General features: G+C 33.2%; 1 protein-coding gene across 2 annotated transcripts in view; it reads left to right on the forward strand.

Moving 5' to 3' along the window:
• The window catches only part of LOC146537522 (uncharacterized), a 119493-nt gene that overhangs the window by 80617 nt on the left and 25172 nt on the right, over positions 1 to 13704 (forward strand). For both annotated transcript variants that reach the window (XM_085187572.1, XM_085187573.1), the window contains exon 8: positions 8527 to 8689. In XM_085187572.1, the coding sequence (XP_085043698.1) occupies positions 8527 to 8689 (163 nt within the window). The remainder of the gene's footprint in view (positions 1 to 8526; positions 8690 to 13704) is intronic.

The raw sequence follows: 13704 nt of genomic DNA on the forward strand, positions 1-13704 counted from the left end.
GAACTCTTGTACGGTCATGCCGCCCTGGTACCTGTTGAGCCGGCAAGGATTCTTTAAAGGGTTTTCTTTCAAAGGAGCTTTTTGCTTTTTGGTTGTGTTTTTCTTTGAGTGAGGGGTTTGTTTGCGAGAATACTTTTTGTGAATTGTGTTATATTTGTTTTGTATTTTAAACAAAATGCTTCACGCTCTATCCCTCATACAGCAGGGTAAGCACGGAGGTTAGTGTTAAGACACTCCTCTCTCGACGCACCGACGTTGCTTATACTGTGATGTGCATCAGCGCCATTTTCTTTGGCTTTTTTTTGTATTTTCTGTGTAATAATAATAATATATTCATATTTTGTATTTCTCCCGGGGTCACTCTCTTTTTTGTGTTTCGAACGAAGACGGGTGTTATGTGCCTTTAAACAAGATCAAAGGACTAGATCGATGTAAGTCGTGGCGCGGGGGTTCAATCGTGTGACTTTAGAAACGACAAGTTGTGAATTCGATTCCTGCTCAAGGAAATGAAATATTTGATATTTTAATTCCTTCACTCATTGAGTTCCGCCACCCAACACGACATGCCTGCAGAACTCGGCGGAAAATATCTTAACACTAGGTTCTCTCCTATCTTGCTATATTCAGGACGAGCGGAAAATGGAGAACGGAGCGTTTCCGCTGCCTAATCCTGAATGTGAGAGACGTAGGCAATAAGAATATTTTTAAAATATATACGAATTCACGTCCAAAATCATTTATCGCACCAATAAACTATTTTTACTTTTGACTTAACCTCGTGTTGAAAATTGAGAAAGTATGTTGGTATTCTTAGCACGTACAAGTACGTAAATGCACATTTGTATTTATTTATTTTTTACTGGAAATACTAAAAAACAATAAAACCACAACAACCTAACAATTTCACAAACGATCATCTCAGTACAGTTTAAATAAAGTAATATTTTCGGTCGTTTCAAAGAAAATGGTCGCTATATTTCGATTTCTGGCCTTTAATGTCAAGTAGGTATACTGCGGGGCTGACTCCGAACAATATACTATTTTCAATTTTCCACCCACTCTCTGTTATATAACAGTTTTCTGTTATGTCATATTACATGTTGTTTTTAGCTTGGCGTGTGTTGAGTTATGGCGTTGTTTTTGGTGAAAAGGTCTTTTGTTTGAGGTTTTTTTTTTAATTTATGTTAAACGATCTATTGATATACAGGCAGAGTTAATCATTTAGTTAGTTGTCTCAGTTCCGCTCGTTTAAGAGATGTTTCGTGTTAGTTAAAAAAAAAAGGAAATAATAAAATATATGAATAAATTAAATATGTATATCCATTTTTCTGATCATTATTTCCATTTGCCACTTCCATTTTTCTAATCCAATTAATGTCTATTGAATGTAATGCAGGATAGCTGCCAACTAATGTAATAGATTGTTACCATTGATTTTGAAAAGAGCAACTGTTGAGTTTCTTGCCGGCTCTTCTCAGCGGAACTGCCTTCCGAACCGGTGGTAGCTTTTTGTTCATATGTTCATTCGACGATTCAAAAGTGCTTATTATTTGTTATTTGAATAAAGAATATTTTGAATTTGAATCTGAGACGAAGAATTGAATTGAAGTTTCAACCATTGAAAACTCGGGCAGTTCCCACCTGATCTATAATGTTTATAATATATTCCTATATATTTTTTTTACTTCATAGTTTTTCTTTTGATTTCTTAGTGTAAGACGCCTTACAATTTTTGTATAGAAGGTCGAAATGCCCATGAACCTGCGTTATATAAGCTGTTTTTATATAATCTTGACCTTTTTTATCTACCAAGTTGTAAAAAAAACTGTTACAGGAAATTGGATGATTTTTTGGATTGAAGTTGAATATGGAAACTACGTTACATAATAGTTCATCTAATAGCCTTTTAGCATCACGCTGTAAGCCATATATAGCAAGGAGAATATTATTTTGTACATTTTTATGGAAAAATATTAATATCCTTCATTTTTATGGATAATATTATTATTTTTTAAGTAAATGTACTTAACGAGGTTATTTTAATATTAATATGTTTTGAAATATTCTCGTTAACTAGTTTTTGTTCTTGTTGGTAACATTTTTTTTTTGCATTAAACGTGCTTCTTCCTCGTAAATCAATCATTAAATAATTATTAAGTTGTTAACATATTACTGACATTCCTTTTTTATCGACGTTTCAGTTTGTAATTATAAGTTGCAGTCTTACTTGAGCTTAAGACATTCATTTCTTCGCTCTGGTGCCGAGGCCAAGCGCGGCGTTGAGTTCCGCAACTTAACACGCAATGCCTCCAGAATTCGGCGGAAAGTAGAGACCGGAGTGACTTAACACTAGGCCCCATGTTTTCCAAGGGATACAGTCTAAAACTGAAAATAAAGAAAAACAATAGCTATAACCGAAAGAATTTAACCTTTGAACAATGGGTTACAAATATTGGTTTTCAACAGAAACCTTCTAAAATGAACGTAAACCACAATTAAGTTTACCTGCGGTAAGCGTAGTGTGGTCGAGGTATAATGAACTTAGTAAAATGTTTTTATTGCACTAAAATTAAGGGCGGACATTGTTGGGTTACTGGGACAGTTACTCTATACGTGATGGTCATAGGTTCGATTTCGAATTGTAGAATAAAGTTAATGTGTAAATCGTTGTTGCTAAAAATGGTTGTCAGGTTGTCCTAGCACTTCCTTATCTCTGCTAAGCGACTTAAAGCGTCAAGCTAAAAATAAACAACGAAAAAGTAAAAAAAAAACCATATCAAAATATTTCAAATTTTAAAGAGAAGCAACCATTACCAAATAAAACTCGTTATAAAACAAAGATTAATCTAGCTAAATTTTTACTTAACTTTTTCACCTTGAAATATAATTGTTTGGATCTTATGTATGTACATAATAGTTTCACAATCTCTATTGTTGTACGATGTTCTCTCGGCGTAGTGAACGGCCTTGGCTGGACATGGTGATTATGAGTTCGAATTAGCTCCAATGAATATTTATCCTTAAAATTCCGTAGCTTTGGACAACTTTTTATGGACGAACATTTCCCTGAATGAGCGAATCCAGGTTCATCCAGGTTAGACAATCTGTGGCGGTGGGTTCCAATGTCCATGACGCAATCCACCTGTAAGGATGATATCATTTTGTTAAAAATTAAATTCTCCATACATACAATGCAAAATACAAGAAATCCTAATTCTAACTTCTAACTAATTTCAATTAGTTTTCACTAGTATATAAGCACTCAGAATATCTTAGTGTGGTTGCCCGCAAAATAATTTACCCGCAGTTTATTTAAATGCGCTATCAAAGTAAACATTCTTACAAGATTAAAGGAAAGAGTACAACTCCGCGCAAACGGTGTTTATCTAAGATTTTATCTCATTAGTGACGCATCACGAGTAATTTGAGACATTACCGTGTTATCGTTTCCGGTTGAGAGCGCTGCACGCGACATTTATCTAGATATTGTAGACATTACAACTTCTATGTATTTTTTTCTTATCAGTTTCCCTATTATTATTTTGTTGAAAGCAAACAGGAAAGGTATTACGTTCTTCTTTTAATTCATCTGTAAAAAGTATAAATAAGAACAAATCCTAGATGTTTGTTTTATTTCCTAGACCTTTTTACCTCGTATATATGTACGTGAATATGGAAAAATATATAATTGATACATTATTTATAGGTTATTTATTGTGTTGTTATGATATATGACACTCCATCCCCATTTTCCGCCAAATTTACGTTAAATTCCTCTTCCACTTGGGTTGAGTAAAGAAATTTAACGCATGAAAAATTTATAATTAATAATTTAAGCCCCTAGTGGGAATCGAACCTACAACCGTCGCTTTACATCCTGCATCACGACGATCTCTTTTAAATCAATTTCTGTAAAAAGATGAGGTTATCAATTCGACTATATTTTTTTATGTTTGCTACTCAGAACTCTGGACTGGTTAAACTGACTTTTTTATTCGAAAGCTGGTGCTTCCTATGTGGTCCCATTATAATTTGGTCCAGTTCTGACATTGTTACCAATGAGAAAATCACATAAGTCTTAAATTTGCATAGTTTACTGTTTGAAATGGTTTTTTTTTTGTTAAAAATTATTATACGTATTAGATGATAATGTGTTTGTATTGTGTCATCTCATCATGCTTAACAATTGATGATATCGCTTTTATATTACGGCTGATTTATTAGCTTCTTTGTTGTTAGATCGCAGTGCTGTGGTTTTTGCGGCTAAATAGATTAATTACTGTCAGGGGACATTAGCTGCCTTATGTTCCACTAATGCTATTAGTATTAAGTGTCTAAGTACCTTTTTTTTTGCGTCACCCTGTATCCTGCATGTGGCAACCTGTGGTGGTTTATAGTGTGGAAATTCGCGTTTTTTGCTTTACAAACGGCCATGTTTTTTTTTAAATAAACGTAGATATAGGTTTCCTTTTAGGAGCCTAACGTTTGTGGCCGTAGATCTAGGTGTACGGTTTGAATTTCAACTCGATATCCCTAAGCATTCCTGAGATAAAGGCTCTTGTCAGACAGACTGACAACGAAGTGATGATAAGGGTTCTTTTTTTTTTCTTAAAGGTACGGAACCCTTAAGTGCGACGTTTAGGTCTGCCATCTTCACTTCTTGCGAAAAACGGAGAACTGAATAAAAAAAAATATGAAGATAAATCACATCCCTGTAAATAGATGCCGTAACATGTCACATATTCTGCAGTTATCATCATCTCATTACGGCTGAGTTGCTGCGAGCACGTGACGAGGAGATTACAAGATAGATAATCTTGATTTTATGTTTGTACATACTCATAGATGGCTATTGTTTAACTTGCTAATACGAATATTTTTTGTGCCTTTTTGTCTTAATGGAAGTAAGTAACCTATAGAGGTTTGTGATCTTCTTCTACTCTTATTTCCATCTTACTTTTAAACTATTTTCGCTTCAAGTTATTGAATAAACTGCTTTTAACTATGGATAGATATTAGTATCTATCTGGCCTGGTCAAATATTATTTTTGAAAAAATCTAAAGAATGACTAGAAGGTTAAAGTGGACGGGAAAAGTGGACCCGGTTACCCTCTAATCTATATATATAAAAGGACTTGTCCTCACTGACTGAGGTAAGACGCACGCACAGCCGTAACCGCTGATGGGAGAAACGTAAAATTTGGGGAGATGTTTACTTTCGTAATCTGGACATCCACTAAGAAGGGATTTTGAAAAATTTTTATCCTAAAGGGGTGAAATAGGGGTTGAAAGTTTGTATGGAAAAAAAATTAAAACGGCACCGATTCTTATAAAATTTGAAATTCAGACTCTTAAAAGTATTTAATTGAACACATGTTTCATGGTTTTCTAGAATTTTTCCCCTAAGGGTGCAAATAAGGGGTTGAAAGTTTGTATAGAATTTTTCTTAAATCGGCACCAATTTTTATAAAATTTGAAATTTAGACTCCTAAAAGTATTTAATTGAACACATGTTTCATAGTTTTCTAGAATTCTTCCCCTAAGGGTGCAAATAAGGGGTTGAAAGTTTGTATGGAAAAATTCTTAAATCACCACCGATTTTTATAAAATTTTATATTTAGACTCTTAAAAATATTTAATTGAACATGTAATTCATGGTTTTCCAGAATTCACCCCCTAAGGGCGCAAATAAGGGATTGAAAGTTTGTATGGAAAAATCTTTAAATCGCCACCGACTCTTAAAGCCGTCTTTTTTAGACTCTTAAAAATATTTTGTTGAACACATGTTTCGTGGTTTATTAGAATTCACCCCTAATTACGCAAGCGAAGCTGCGCGCGTCCGCTTGTATCTATATATATAAAAGGACTTGCCCTCACTGACTGAGGTAAGACGCACGCACAGCCGTAACCGCTGATGGTAGAAACATGAAATTTGGGCAGATGTTTACTTTCGTAATCTGGACATCCACTAAGAATGGATTTTAAAAAAATTTTAACCCTAAAGGGGTGATATAGGGGTTGAAAGTTTGTATGGAAAAAAAAATAAATCGGCACCGATTCTTATAAAATTTGAAATTTAGATTTTTAAAAGTATTTAATTGAACACGTGTTTCATGGTTTTCTAGAATTCTTCCCCTAAGGGTGTAAATAAGGGGTTGAAAGTTTGTATAGATTTTTTTAAAAATCGGGACCAATTTTTATAAAATTAGAAATTCAGACTATTAAAAGTATCAAATTGAACACATGTTTCATGGTTTATTGGAATTCACCACTAAATACGCAAGCGAAGCTGCGCGCGTCCGCTAGTTATAAATATTTAGATAAGGGTTTTCCTGTAAAAACGTATTTTATAGCAGTTATTGTTTAAAATATTGTGAAGCTTTTATTTTTTCAAAGAGAACTGTTGACTTCCTCGCCGGCAGCGGAAATGCCCTCAAAGCCAGAGTCTGCTTTCCGTAAGGCTGACAACACTCGTATTTTTTATAATAAATAAAGTATCTAAGACTTATGAAATAAATAATAATTTATTTATTGATTTATTATATTGCACCAACAAAAACAAGTAATATATTTGCAGGAGTGACCATAATCTACAAATGTATTTATGTATGTACATTTTAAGTGTAAATTATTCGCGATAAGTGATATTTATTGAATTAATATATGCGATCATATAGAATGAGGAAAATCAACATAGTACTTATTATCCTGAATAATAAACGAGGCAAGCACGACACGTTGTATGTACGAGATTATATGTGGAGGATATTAGCGGTGTTTCTATGATAACATCTGTCCACGTGAGGACATTTTTTTTTAATTATTATTTCTTAGATTTTTTTTATTTTTAATCTGTGAAATAAGTAAGAGTTATGTTATGTATACATATTATGTCACATTCTAAGTGTAAGTAATTTTAAGTAATTTAGTAATAATTTTCGTCCCAGGTACAGTAAGTTAAATTGAAATGATTTACAATTAAATTAATTCTTCTATAGATAGGATCCAATAGTTCGTTAGATTAGTGCCTTCTACCAAATAATCGCCGTAACAATCGTTGATATAGTAGACATTTTCAATATCTACTAATATTTTAAAATATATATAGATATAGTACATACTTTATATAAAGAAAAAACAACATATTTCAGAATTTCATATATATATTTTTTAGAAAAGAAAAGTTGTTTTATCGTCACAATTTCATAGCCTTTAAGCGTGTGAAACGTTCTGAAACGTTTTCCTTAATAAATCATTTTATGTTTAGGTCCCCTTTGGGCAACACTCTAAAGAGATAGATGACTTATAAATGTTATATATCATATAGTTTTGACAAAATATTTATAATGTAGAAAGTTTTATGGTTTACGTTTCTTTTTTTATCAAACGGATTCGGCGTTTGACTGTAACGTGATGGTTGTAGCTTCGATTTCTAGTCAGTGTAATAAATTATTTTCATATGTATACTCTGTTATCAAGTCAAATCGCGGTGATGAGTTCCTGTACTCAAATCGCAATTCTTGAAAATTAAGCGGATGCCTACTTAAAAATGATAAATGAAAGTTTTTGCAATAAACATAAGGAATTATTCTTTATTCAAATAATAATGAAGATATGTCTAATTAATTTACAGATGATATTTTCTTTTTAAATAAAAGTTTGTCACAAAGATCAAAAATTTAATTTAATTTAACTCGCAAATATTGTAACATGTTTCACGATTAACATAAGAAAGATGGTTGTAATAACATTTGACTGTAAATGTTTGTGTAATATGAAGTTCAACGCTCATATGGTCTTGCCTTTCGCAATGTCGTCGACCCAACTAACCCATTTCTAGTTCAGCGATCTTCGTGAAACTGAATAGATGAATATAAAGAGAGTAACGTTACTTCCCGTCCCTGTCGTACTGAGCATTTGCTATGTTTCATGTCGAATCGTAAAACTTTTATTGAGTTTTTATAGAAAACTATGTTTTATGTTAAAAAATGTATATTTTTATTTTATAGCAGAATGTTGGGCGTTTGCATTTTTTAATTCATTTTTGTAAATTTTATGTCTGGATTCTAGAAATAAATTATTATTTTGATAAAATATATACTTAGCGTGTGTATAACTCCTTTAGAACGTTGTAAAATAGAAAAAAGAGATTTTTCTCTATATGAAGTTTTTAATAACATGTTTTTATAGAAGGTCAGTTATCACAAGTATATTTTTTAATATGTTGTTTTAGCTTTATGTTTGTATCCTGCATATACTAGGGTAGTCAAAGGGAACCTAGTATAGAGACATGTTTTTCCTCACCTTCCGCCCAATTTTCAAAACATTGCACTTTAAGTGGCGCTTGTTAAAGGGAGAAAATTAATATAATTTATTCCCGCTAATGGGAATCAAACCCACAACCGGGGCTCTTATAGTCAAATACTGTGCCTCTGCGCCAGGATGGCCTCTTTTTAATGATACTTTATTTTATGTGATAGTTTTTAAATACATGATTTATATAATAATACCATATTTTGTCCACAGTGTATGAAGGCGTACGTGGAGTTCGAGGTGTGTAACGGTGCATATGAGGTATCCTGCCCAGACGACCGGTGCTCGGCCGGCGCCGCGCTGTCCCTGGACGAGATAGCCGCACTCGTGTCACCCTCTGTTATGGAGAAACATCTCAAGTTTAGACTTAACCATGGTATGTAGTCCTTTTCTACCCTAATCCAGCTTCACGCTATGTCTCCAGCGGGGTACTCGGAGAGAACGAAGCCCGTCCTTCATATATGCCCTCCGAGGGTTCTCACGGTCCTCCTCAGCCATACGCTCGTGCCCTGCTACGACGGCCTCATCTTCAATTTACATGATTGAAATTCTTATACTTAGTGTAATATCGTCTGATTCTGCTTTAACTGTGCATGCATAATGAATCTTAAATATTCACAATTCTCTGTCGAACGCTTCAAACTTATTATAATATTCTAATTTTATATATATTTTACGTCATTCAATCGTTGTTTTAATAATGTAATTTATTCCATTACGTCACCAAATGCTTGCTAAAAATGATAGTATAATACATAATATGATAATTCGAAATACAAAAGTAAAATAAAAGAGGCGTATTTCATTTTAAAATGGTAAGCGAATATTAAAGAAAATACACAGTGACCTAATAAGCTTCATTGTATTGTATATGTAGGTATAATATAGTTTTTAAAAGGGACTTTTTCGTTTCTATTTTTTTTGTAAAATATTCAACTGTAGCCCACTATTGGGACTTGTAGCTTAGGCCTCTACGAAGGCAACACAATATTTTTTAAGATGTGGAACAACATTTTGAAAATATCCTATATCTTATAAAACAAAGTCGCTTTTTGTGTCTGTCTGAACTTTCTAACTCTTCTTCTTCTAAACCACCCAACGGATTTGGATGCGGTTTTCACCATTAGGTCGAGTATTTCTCAGGGAAGGTTTATATATAGTTTATTATTTGTAAATTCTTATGTAAATTAACATAAATACGATAAATGTGTATAAAGTCCTTCCCGCTGAGACACTTTGGCGCATGCGCTGTTTTAATGGTAAATACTACATGAAAAAAATGTACTGGAGTATTGTTCCTCTTAATGAGATCTACAAAAAAGTCCGCGATGGCATATTCGTATCTTTTAAGAATAACGTGTAGTGATCATATTTCTGTCTAAAAATAGTAATTTCAATATATTTTTTATTGTGAGGGATATTTCTCCATAATGGTATTAATCCTTATCCTTTAAAATACTTTATTAAATTTCTACGTTAAACGAAGATAAATTTTGCTTTTTAAACTATTTCGAAATTGCGAATAGTTTTAGAGAAAAACGCATTTAATTATTGACACATCACATCGTTGACACATCAGCTGTATGTTACTCAAGTTTTACTTATCCTTTATTCTCAGCATATAAATAAGTATATTAGTTACGTTGGCTATTTAATGTAGATCAAAACTGTCTTTTCTATTTTTCATTTTAATAAGTACTTTAGAAGTTGTTACAATATCAAAAAATCCTTGCTGCGAAACGCGCCTCGCGACGTTATGCTTATACAAGCGAGTCCGCTGCGCCCGCCTGCCTTACACGCATCGGTGGTTCAGTGGTAGAATGCTCGCCTGCCACGCGGGCAGCCCGGGTTCAATTCCCGGCCGATGCATTCTATTTAATTTTCGTCACAGGCAGCCACGTAGTGCTTGCTTTTCATCAGGGACAGAATACCCTCTTCAGCATTAACCACAAGCTCGAAAAAAAAAACCCGCCTGCCTTTATAGCAACGAAGATTTAGATGCGTTTGCACGTATTGGATAATTCGAGTTGAATGTATTATTTAATGTCATTTAACTATCTAAAAATAGTAATTTAAATATATTTTAATAAGTACTTGAAAAGATTAGTATCACAGATATAAAATTACGGTACCTACTAAAAAATCCTTGCTGTGTAAAACAATTGGAAAATCCTTATTGAAACTACGAAAATGCGGGTTGCATTAGGGTTTAATTAACATTCACATTATCTTAAGTGCTTACCATACATTATATGAATAATCCAGTAGTAAAAGCGGGCGAAGCCGCAATAGGGTCGCTAGTTAAAAATAAAAGGCAAAACAATCTTTACCGGTGTCAATGTTCTCAAAATAATGCATAATAATTATTTTAGATTGAAATGATCTTTAAGGTTAATTTTAATGTAATTTTGCCATATAAAATATAATAAATTTCAGTCAAATTACTGTTTTTGAATATTTGAATATATTTCACGTCCCTTATCACATTATTGTGGTTTGCTTTGCCAAGTTCAATGACCGCTGTTGTTCAAATTTGACACGTGTACAAAATTTCCTTTGTGTATAGAATTTGGAAAATATTTGTGGATAATTTTATTATTTACTGTTTTCTCTCTTTTGGTAAGAGAAGACAGGGACGTAGTTCCACCTTCTAGAACACAGTATAAGTGATACGGTAGTAAAGCCACGTAAAAGCATGAGGACACCCCGAAAGTCATTTATGAAGAGATTGATGTCAGCAGGCGAGGAGAAAGAGCCGTAGAAACCGTAGCGTGTAACGTACCGTACAAGGAATAAAGAGTGAAACTAAAGCACTTCATTGTTCTTTCTTCATCGTTGCATGTTCAGTGACGGGACTCAACATGGAACTATAAATTTAAATAAATATGTAATTTCTTCATGGGGACCGAACCCACAACCAGTCACTCCACGCCTGGCCACATATATTTATAAAATTATCTTCAAAATAATTTAACCCATTTTAAACACAGAGAAATTTCGCCAAGTATAAATTACTTCTAAAACACAATCGGTAGCCCGCAGCGTTAACTCGTTGCATGTGAGAGGGCAATTAGTTCAAAGTCGCACCAAGTCTTTTGTGAGCCAAATTGGTAATGTGATAGGTTGTTAGCGTTTATTTATATGGAAAAAATATATATTTTTAGTACTACCTTATTTAATATGAGGTATGTTTTCTTCATTTTGGTTATACTCGTATATATAAAAAAAATCCAATCAGCTTCACGCTGTATCCCGCACATAGCAGGGTAGGCAGACAGAACCTAGTGATATGACGCTTCGTTGCCCACTTTCTGGCGAATTCTGAAGGCATTGCGTGTTTACTGGCAAAACTCAACGCCGCGATTTGCCTCGACACCAGAGCTAAGCAATGAAAATATAAATTTAAACAAATATTTTATTTCTTCGAGTGGGGATCAAACCTACAACCAGTCGCATTTACAGCCACACACTTATGCCTCTGTGCCATGCGTGGCCTAAATAAATGTGTGTAAATATAATGTAAAAACAATTATTTTAAGAAAATTTATCATCTACGACGATAAAATAGGCGTTTTAGCAGTCCAGGTTGACTAGTGCGGTACTATGTTCTGCCACCCGTACAACATACAATGGGCGGTATGCAAAAACGGAAGGCCATAAATTAAACTTTAAACCTTTTCCCGGTCGGTTTAAATGTCAATGTAAAAGTCAAACCATTTATGCGATTAAAATTCTTAAAATGAATTCAAGCAATAAGTAAGTATATTATAAATCAAATAATCGGCCTAGTGGGAGTTGGACTCGCGCACAAAGGGTTCCGTACCATTATTTATAGAAACGATAGTAGAAATTATGTTTGTTGTATATGGTCCTTTAAATAATTATTTTATTCAGTTTGTTAGTATTTGTTGATGTAAAAATTGTCTAACTATCACATCGGTTTATAAGATATAGCCTGTTGACAGACGTACAGGCAGCCACAGCAATATTGCCCCGTTTTTCCCTTTGGGTGCAAAACCTTAAAATGTATCTTTTTTCCTTTTTTTTTCGTTTTACATATACGATGGAGGTAAGGCCAAAAGATCATAGTGTTAAGACACATTATTGAATTCTCTATTCTATTTTATTAATAGGTAGGAAAATATTTACCGTAATATATTATTAAAAAAACTTCTCTTTTTTAACTTCATATAGAAGAATTTTATGATCTTTTCACAAAAACATAAAAAAAGGCAAACCAAATATAAAACCTATATCAAAGTAAACGTGCCCATAAGCTTTATCTAAACGGTGGTTTCGAGAAAGATTATGTTGAAAGAAAGGATTATCTGAGCAAGTCAGGGTAGATATTGAACTAGGTAGGTATATAATATAACACCCACAGGCAGACGATATTAGATATTTATAGTTCGAGGCTTACTCGAGGTGACCTTTGAGGTACTTTGCCGACATCTTAAACTTAGTGTACACAAAGTCATCGAAATTGTAACGTTTAACGTAAATAGCATTTATTAGAATTTTGTTACTAACAAATAATTTTAAACGAATCGAATTTACTTGGAAATTAAATTTAAAGTACAGTTGGAACCCCATTAAATGTACTAATTATTGTTAGTGATGGTTATGGGTTCGATGTCCACTCGGAAGAATTTATTATTTTCATTATCTCGCTCTGGACTCCGGTCACTCCGTTCCCACTAAGACACTTCCGTTCCTCACTTTCCTCTGAATTCTCGAATCTACATTGCCTACTGAGTGGTGTTCCCAAAGCGAGAAAATGAAAATATTAATTATTTCATTTCCTCAATCGAATCCAAAACCTTTCGCGTTTACAGTCGCACGCTTGTGCCCCTGTGCCACGAGCCCGACTTGACCTGGCCTCGCTCTATTTCCCAATATTTAAAAATTTATTTAGGTATATAATACAAACGATCATAATACTTAGATATTAATAACGCTATGCTAACTTAATTAATCTTTGCAAAGTAAACCTACTTTAATATTTATAGGCTTTTAATTATATTATACATCTCAATTGGACTTAGTCTTCAAGGATTGCGAATATAATAATTATTTAAGATTTCGATTTCTAAAATAATTAAGAGCTTATTAACGCTAAAACTTTGCGGGTTTTTGTATGTATACTAATATTATAAAAGAAATTAACAAAGACTGGAGAGTTTGTTATTATCTTAGCAACTATTACTTCAAGTTGAAAAATTCTGTTAGGATAGTGCTTTTATCGAAGAAGGCTACAAGCTATATTTAAAGGCAAGAACGTTTAAAGTATGTAGCGTACAGAAAAAACTAATATATAAATAAAAAATAGTCTTTTTCTATGAAAGTTATATATTTCAATATCGAAAAATAAAATTAAATGTAACACCGACG

The sequence above is a fragment of the Heliconius melpomene genome, chromosome 7, assembly GCF_056956725.1.
Source record: "Heliconius melpomene rosina isolate 202511_hmr_F chromosome 7, ASM5695672v1, whole genome shotgun sequence".
Classification (NCBI taxonomy): Eukaryota; Metazoa; Arthropoda; class Insecta; order Lepidoptera; family Nymphalidae; genus Heliconius; species Heliconius melpomene.